This window comes from Rhinolophus ferrumequinum, chromosome 15 (assembly GCF_004115265.2).
Source record: "Rhinolophus ferrumequinum isolate MPI-CBG mRhiFer1 chromosome 15, mRhiFer1_v1.p, whole genome shotgun sequence".
In the NCBI taxonomy this organism is placed as follows: Eukaryota; Metazoa; Chordata; class Mammalia; order Chiroptera; family Rhinolophidae; genus Rhinolophus; species Rhinolophus ferrumequinum.
In genome coordinates, this window is record NC_046298.1 from 49,824,156 (window position 1) to 49,833,201 (window position 9,046).

A 9,046-nucleotide genomic window follows, 5' to 3' on the forward strand; every position below is an offset into this window, starting at 1 on the left:
GGTGTTGATTCCTTCTAGTGTATTTTTCATTTCAGTTATTGTATTCTTTATTATGGTTTCTATGTCTTTTATGCTTTCTATCTCTTTGTTGAAATTCTCACTAAGTTCCTTAAACATTCTTATAATCAGTGTTTTAAACTCTGTCTCTGGTAGGTTGATGGCCTCCATTTCATTTAGTTCCATTTCTGGAGGTTTCTCCTGTTCTTTTATTTGGGACATGTTTTTTTTTGTTTCCTCATTCTGGCTGCTGCTCTGTTTGCTTCTGTATTAGGTAGTTGTCCTATGTCTTTCATTTGGTGGGGTGGACTTATGTAGTATGTGTCCTGGGTAGTCCGATTGCACAGTCTCCCTGATTTCCTGTGCGTGTGTTCCAAGAATGTCCCTTGTGTGTGTTCTGTTGTAGTTGAACCTTGATTGCTTTTGGCACATCAGTAGGTGGGATTGACTTCCAGGTTGAGTAACCATGAGGATTGTCTCTACCCTCAGTGTATGAGCTGCTCTGTGGGGGCTGACCCCTCAGAGGAGGCTTTGCCTTTACAGACTCTTGTGCCTGTTGAGACCCCCCCCCCCTTTTGGGTGTGCTGCTTGTGCTAACCAGGTAGTGCTCTGGTGTGTTCTGAAGCTGTTCTCTGGGTGTTTTGTTTCTGGTGTCTTTTGGGCGGGTATCCAGATAGCAGGCCAATTTCAGCTTCAAGTGTTACCTGCCCATGGCTCTCTGGTAGGAGCCTCAAAGCTGTCTGTGCTGGACTTGGAGGGATGTGGGGTTGGCCTTGCTGTGAACTGAGGCTGGGTTCCACCAGTTGTGGGCCTGAGGCAGCTTAGCAAGAGGCCCAGGGCCCCCTAGGCCTCTCGCCACCTGCCAGCTGCCCATAAGGCCTAGCTGTTTAAAGAGGCTTCTGAGATGCACGTGCCTGGCTGGTTGACCCAGTGTTGAGAGTGCCCGTGGTGATGCAGCACTAGCTGGGTGGGGTGGAGTTCAAGGGAGTCACAAGACATGACTGGTTTTTACAAAGTTAATGCAGATTCAGTTCTTATGCCAGTGCCCAGCCTGTGACCACCTTGCACAGCATGCGCAGAACACTGAAGTCAGCCACCACCTCAAGCTTGCAAATTCCCAAGAGTTGCCCGAGTGGATGCAGCACAGGTTTTGGGTCACTGTCCACCACCGGGGCTATTGTGGATTGTACACTGCTGTAAAAAACATCTGCAGCTTGTGGGATTGGGCCAGCCACCCAGGCGCCCAGAGTGCCCCGGCAATGCAGCTCTAAGTGGGCGGGGTAGGATTACAGGGAGCTAAGGGGCATGGTCCGTGGTTTTATAAAGTCAGTGCAGTCTCGGCTCCTGCACTAGTGTTGGGCCTGTGTCCACCCTGCAAAATACCTCAAGAACACTACGACTAGCCATTGCTTGTTTCAGGCCTGCTACCGCCTGTCTACACAACAGTGCAGGTGTTGGATCACTGCCCTCCAGCAAACATGGGCTGCCACAGGTCCTCTGCCCACTTTAATCTGTAGCCTGTGTGGCGGGGCCAGCAGCCCCACAGTCAAGTTGCCTGAGCGACGTAGCACCAGCTGTGTGGAGGGTGGGGACCCAGGCTGTCAACAAGGCAGTGCACACGCACAGATTCCACCAGACCAGTGCATCCCAGTTTTGGCCTTTTGGGGGAGGGCTTAACCCTCAAAAGATGGTGCCATCCTGTAAGCCACACGTGTCAGGCTCCATCCACACAGGGACAACAATGGCTCCTGTCCCTTTGGCTCCAGCACCAATGTCACTCAATTCAGCCCTTCCCCGTGTCTCTGGGCCTCCCTAGCTGCCACCTCTCCAGCAGAGATCATGAGTGCCCATGAGTGAGTGAGTCCGTGTGCTGGCTCCACAAGAGAGTGTCTTGGGTTCCACCTGGCTTCCATCCCACCGGGAAGGGCAGACAGAGTCCTCATTGATTTTCACTGCCACATGTTATGGGAACTCCTCTTTCTGGCACAGGACCCCTTAGCTGGGGAGCCCAGTGTGGGGCTGGGGGTCCTCTCCCTCTTCAGGGGGTACCTCTGCTATCGAGGTATCCCTCCTGGCATTCAACCTCTCTCTGTGGGTTTCACGTCTCCGCCCCTCCTACCAGTCTTGATGTGGCCTCTTCTTTGTATTCTTAGTTATATTTGTTCTCTCAGTTTGCTAATATTTTATTGAGGGTTTTTGCATTGGTTTTCATAAAGGATAATGGTTTTGTACTGGTAGTGTCTAGTTTTCTTGTTACCGGTAGTGTCTGTGAGCGTCAGCCACTCACAGCAGCTCTCGCTGGCTGCTGTCCACTCACTGGCTGCTGGCTACTCACGCTGGCCACAAGCCGCTTGTGGCAGCACACGGTAACCCACGGCAGCACACAGCAGCCCGCACTGACCTCTGGCTGCTCACTACAGCGCAGCTCCAGAGAGAGCCATTGTTCACAATCTTAGCTGTAGAGGGCACAGCTCACTGGCCCATGTGGGAACTGAATCAGCAACCTCAGCGTTAGTAGCATGGCGCTCCAACCACCTGAGCCACCGTGCTGGCCCTTTTTTTTGTTTTTTAATGTAAACATGTGTAGCTACAAATTTCCCTTTTACCACTGCTTCCACTGCTTGCTGTAAGTTTTGGTATGTTAAGGTTTTGTTTTCATTAGGAATGAATCATACTTAGTATGATATCTTTTTAAAGCTATTGAAACTAAATTTGTGGCCTAACATAAGGTCTATTCTGGAAAATGTCCCATGTGCCCTTGAGAAGAATGTGTATGCTATTACTGTTAGGTAGAATGTTACATGTTTATTAGCTTTAGTTGGCTTATTATGTTATTTAAGTCCTCTATTTCTTTACCTATTTCTTTTCTGATTGTTTTATCTATTATTGAGAATGAGGTATTGAAGTTTTCATCTATTATTATAGAGTTGTGTCTTCCTCCCATTTTGGCACTTTTTGTTTCATATATTTTTATATCTATAACTGTGTGTTTACAATTGTTACATCTTGTTGTATTATACTTTTAATATAGTCATGTACTACATAATGACATTTTGATCAACAGTGGACTGCATATGTGATCGTGGTCCCATAAGTTTATAAATTCTTTATAACCTTTTATACTGTATTTTTAATGTATCCTTTCTGTTTAGATATGTTTAGATACACCAATACTTAACATTGTATTACAGTTGCCTACAGTATTTAGTACAGCAACATGCTGTATATGTTTGTATCCTAGGAGCAACAGGTTGTACCATACAGCCTAGGTGTGTAGTAGGCTGTACCATCTAGGTTTGAGTAAGTGCACTCTATGACTTTCATACAACGAAATCACCTAATAACGCATTTCTCAGAGTGTATCCCCGTTGTTAAGTGATGCATAACTGTATATAATGTCCTTTATTGTCTCATAACCTTTTTTTATTAAAAATCAATTTTACCTGATGTTAATATAGCCACCTCTGCTCTCTTCTGGTTAGTAGTTGCATGAGATACCCTTGCCCATCCTTTACTTTCATCCTATTTGTGTCTTTGGATCTAAATTGAATCTCTTGTAAACAGCATATAGTTGGATCATGTGGTTTTACCAATTCTGTCAATCTCTTGTCTTTCATTTACATTTAATTTACAGAGTAATTACTGATACGGAGAGATTTTTGTCATTTTGATATTTGTTTTCTACATGCATTATAGCTTTTTTCCCTCCCTCATTTCTTGTATTATTGTTTTCTGTGTTTAATTAATTTTTTGTAGTGAAATGTTTAAATTCCTTTCTCATTTCCTTTCGCAGATATGCTATAGGTATTTTGTTTGTGGGATTACATTTAACATCTTAAAGTTAAAACATTAATTTGATTTTGTACCAGCTAAACTTTAATAACATAAAAAAAAACTCCTCTACAACTGTCTGCACCCCTTTCAGTTATTCATATCCCAAAATTTCATCTTTACATATTGTATACCCAGTAACTTAAAGTTAATTGCTCTCTTAAATGCATTAGTGTCTTAAGTTATGTAGGAAACATTATAAACTAATGTTACGATAATACTTGCTTTTAGATTAATAATTTTAAAAAATTCATCTCCTAAATCATGTAGAAAACAAAAACTGTAGTTATAAACCATTGTTAAAATAACACTAGCTTTTAAAATTGCCTATGTATTTACCTTTATCGAGACTGTTATTTCTTCATATGGCTTTGAGTTACTCTCTAGTGTCCTTTCATTTCTAGTGTCCTGCAGGATTCTCTTTAGAATTTTTTGCAAGGCAGGTCTAGTGGTAACAAACTCCCTCAACTTTTATATATGGGAACATCTTAATTTCTCTCTCACTGTTGAGGACAGTTTTGCCAGATATAGGATTCTTGGTTGACTGTTTTTTTTTCTTTTACGACTGTTTTTTTTTCTTTTACACTTGAATATATTGGCCCATTCTCTTCTGGCCCCCCAAGTGTCTGGTGATAACTGTGCTGATATTCTTATTGAAGATCCCTTTTATGTTTCATGCTTGATATTAAGATACTCTATCTTTGGCTTTCAAAAGTTAGATATAATTCTTCTCAGTGTGAGTCTATTTGAGTTCATCTTCCTTGGAGTTCTTTGAGGTTCTTGAATATTTATATTGATGTTTTTAACGGAGTTTGGGAAATTTTCAAGCCATTTCTTCAAATATTCTCTCTGATCCTTTTTTCTCTCCTCCTGGGATTCCCACACGAGTATATTAATTCACTTGGTGGTATATCACAGGTCTTTAGGTTCTGTTCACTTCAGTCTTTTTTCCTCAGATATGAGAATATCCATTGTCCTATTGTCAAGTTTGCTGTTTTGTTCTTCATGCTCAAATCTGTCTTTGTGGCCCTCTAGTGAACTTCTTGTTTCACTTATACATTTCTGCTTCAGAAATTTCTTTTTGGTTTCTTTTTAGGTTTCCTAGCTCTTTATTGATATTTCCATTTTGTCTATACAGTGGTACCTCGGTTTTTGTACATAATCCATTCCGGAAGACCATTTGAGTTCTGAAACATTCGAAAACTGAGGCACGGTTTCCCCATAGAAAGTAATGCAAAATGAATTAATCTGTTCCAGACCTTTAAAATCAACTCCTAACACTACAAATTTAGCATGAATTTTACTATCTAATGGTACCATAGATCCATCAAATTTATGGCATTTGTAAACTGAAATGTTTGTCAATGGAGACGTTTGAAAACTGAGGTACCACTGTACATAACTTAAGTCTTTGTCTAGTAAGTGTGCATCAGGTGTTTTCCTGGAACTTTTTTGGAGGGGATCCAAACATAAGCTACCATATTCTCAGGGACTCATTACCCTCCTAACATTGATGTATGGTAATAAATGCATGAAGTATTGCCAACCTAGAAATTTCAACTGGTTTCAGGGTCCAAATTTGATTGACTCTTATTTCATAGGCACAATGGATTGACTCATTACCCACATGACTCAGTGTCTTGCCCTCTCATCCCTTTCCAGAGGCCCAGTTGTTATCTTACAGCTCAATGCCCCAATCCTTTAATCACATGGTTAGTATTTCAAGTGTGGCCAGGACTTGCCCTGAGTCATCTCTTCAGCATAAACTATCTAAAGGACCGAATTAGTTACCTATTTGCATAAATATCCAATCTGGAATTGACTGTGTCTGCTCTCTAGCATTGTGTTCCATAACCCAGCTACTCCCCTGGGTCTCCTATTCAAGGTGTCAACAGTCCAGGGACCAGGAAAGAAAGAAATTGCAATCATGGGATTCAGAGGTAGCAAAACATAACAAATACAGGGGCACTGTTTTCATCTTCATTTTTTTCACTGAAATGCTAATACTTCTTCTCTATTGGCATTACTAACAGGCCTTATTGTGTATTGAATTTCTTTCAGATGACAAAGGAAAACCCAACACCGTAGAAACTACCACTTGTGAGCCAGCCTTGTCCAAGGCAGTCTCACTTCAGGAACAATTAACAGAAAGAGCTGGAGCCCTGGAAGACTCCCAGTTAGACCAAACCAAGGATCAGAATGGGCTATTGGAATTACAAGGATACTTGAAACCAGAGGTAGACCCCCAGAAGGAGAGGATCCCTAGGAAATCTAAGTCTGAACATGGCAGCTTAGGGACAGCTGATGGTGTGTGTTCCAGGATTGTACAGGAGCCAATCCATCCAGGAGGTGCTGTAGTTGACCAGGACTCATACAGATTAGGTGAAGATCCCATTGTTCAGGAGGAGGAAAATATCTTTAAATGCAATGAATGTGGGAAAGTTTTTAACAAGAAACGCCTCCTTGCTCGACATGAGAGGATTCACTCAGGAGTGAAGCCCTATGAATGCACAGAATGTGGGAAAACCTTTAGTAAGAGCACTTACCTCCTTCAACACCACATGGTCCACACAGGGGAGAAGCCCTATAAGTGCATGGAGTGTGGGAAGGCTTTTAACCGCAAGTCACACCTTACACAACACCAGCGGATTCACAGTGGAGAGAAGCCCTATAAGTGCAATGAATGTGGAAAGGCCTTCACCCACCGTTCTACTTTTGTCCTCCATAATAGGAGCCACACTGGAGAAAAACCCTTTGTGTGCAAAGAATGTGGAAAAGCCTTCCGCGATAGACCAGGTTTCATTCGACACTACATTATCCACAGTGGCGAGAATCCCTATGAATGCTTTGAATGTGGCAAGGTCTTCAAACACAGGTCATACCTCATGTGGCACCAGCAGACTCACACAGGGGAGAAGCCCTATGAGTGTAGTGAGTGTGGGAAAGCCTTCTGTGAGAGTGCAGCCCTCATTCACCACTACGTCATCCACACGGGGGAGAAGCCTTTTGAGTGCCTTGAGTGTGGGAAGGCCTTCAACCACAGGTCGTACCTCAAGAGACACCAGCGGATCCATACGGGGGAAAAGCCTTATGTGTGCAATGAATGTGGAAAGGCCTTCACCCACTGTTCTACTTTTATCTTACATAAAAGGGCCCACACTGGAGAAAAACCTTTTGAGTGCAAAGAATGTGGGAAAGCCTTTAGCAATCGGGCCGACCTCATTCGACATTTCAGCATCCACACGGGGGAGAAACCCTATGAGTGCAGTGAGTGTGGGAAGGCCTTCAACCGCAGGTCAGGCCTCACAAGGCACCAGCGGATTCACAGTGGAGAGAAGCCCTATGAATGCCTCGAATGTGGGAAAACCTTTTGCTGGAGCACAAACCTCATTAGACACTCCATCATCCACACTGGAGAGAAGCCCTATGAGTGCAATGAGTGTGGAAAAGCCTTCAGTCGCAGCTCATCCCTGAGTCAGCATCAAAGGGTTCATTCTGGGAGAAACCCTGTCAGTGTAACAGAAGTGGGAAGACCCTTCACAAGTGGGCAATCCTCAGTCAACCTCCAAGAGCTCCTTTTGGGGAAAGACTTTTTGAATGTAACCACTGAGGAAAATGTTTTACCAGAAGAAACATCTTACTCAGAATCTACTCATTCATACCAAAGAGAAACCCCACAATTTTCTTCCCTGTGAGAAAATGTGTTGGAGGGTACAGTTGTCATCTAATGAGTCATATTGGAAATCGACCCTGTGTAGAGTCCTATTCTCCATCTGAGATTTCATCCAGGAGAGTGACCCAGTAGTTATTATGCACTTAGAAAACGTTCACCTACATCTGTCTCCTTAGTTTATACTGCAGTGTTATCTCAGGAATTTTTTTTTTTTTAAAGATGGAAGAGACTTAGAAGAGAAAATGAACTACAGTTTCTTTCAGACTGCTTGCCAACCCTGTGGCACTTTGTCACTGATTCCTTAGTTTAATTGGCAGAAGGAAAGTTTTGTTCCAGAAGTAAAGGACATAGGGTCTTTATGTCTTGTACATACATTCATTACTGTCCAATGTCCAGAGAGTTTGCCAGTTCAGGGCAGGTCTGGAAACTTTCATTGAACCTCTTGTTTGTTTTAAAACATTGTCTCTACTGTTAAGGAGCTTAATTTTAATGAGAAATATGAAGGCTTGAGTTACCAAATACCTATTTAAGGAGATAAGAAAACACATATGAATAGGCACATTTTTTTATATCAGTTAAGGCTGTTTAAGGCTTTGGTTATTTAAAAACAAATCTTTGATGTGGTTTTAAAGACCTAATACTCAGATATTTCCTTGGATCTGTACTATTGGTTTACTTGATTGCTATAGTTATATGATAAAATTTTTTAATTGGGTAAAGTGATTCTTCTTATTCTTTATTTAAAACTGATTTATCACTCCTAGTTACTTTGAATTTCCATATAAAGTTTTAGATGTAGTTGACTATTTTTATCAAAAAAAAATCTTTATTGAATTTTGATAGAAATTGAGTTAAACTGGCAGATCAATTTGTTCAGAATAGGCATTTTTACTGTGTTGAGTCTCCAATTATTTAACATGGTATGTCTCTACATTTAAGTATTGCTTGATTTATTTCATTACAGTTTCATAAATTTCAATAACAGGTCTTATACAATTTTTATAAATTTATATCTAGGCTTTTTTTTTTTTTAAGTATAAATGGCATTGATTTTTTAACTTACAATTTCCACACAATCTTTGGTAGTATACAAATATAAGGATTTTTTGATGTTATTTTGTCATCCTGAAACCTTGCTAAACTGTAGCCATTTCTTTTGATAGAATGCTTGGAATTTTCTACATAGAAATATAATTTGCAAATAGTGATACTTTTGTTTCTTCCTTCTCATCTGTGTACCTGTTTTTTCTTGTTGTACCGCACTAGCTAGGATTTCCAATATGATACTGAATGGTAGTAGTGAGAAAGGATATCCTTGTCTGATTCCTGATAGTAGGGGGAAAACATTTAGTTTTTCATCAAGTATGATGTTAGTCTTAATGTTTTCTTCATAGAGGTTTCTTATCAAGTTTCCCATATTCCTAATTTGATTTTTTTTTTAATGTGTGTTGAATTTTGTTAAATGCTTTTTCTCTATCAGTTGATACAGTCGTTTTTTTTCTTCTGTAGCTTATTGATGTATTATATTGATTTGAGATTTGAAAG

At 41.0% G+C, this 9,046-nt stretch overlaps 1 protein-coding gene across 1 annotated transcript in view; it reads left to right on the top strand.

Moving 5' to 3' along the window:
- Positions 1–8,566, top strand: part of LOC117034579 (zinc finger protein 805-like) — a 30,311-nt gene extending 21,745 nt beyond the window's left edge. Inside the window, exon 4 of the mRNA XM_033127695.1 lies at positions 5,890–8,566. Within this exon, the coding sequence (XP_032983586.1) occupies positions 5,890–7,523 (1,634 nt within the window). The 3' untranslated portion in view covers positions 7,524–8,566. The remainder of the gene's footprint in view (positions 1–5,889) is intronic.
- Positions 8,567–9,046: the final 480 nt, after the last annotated feature.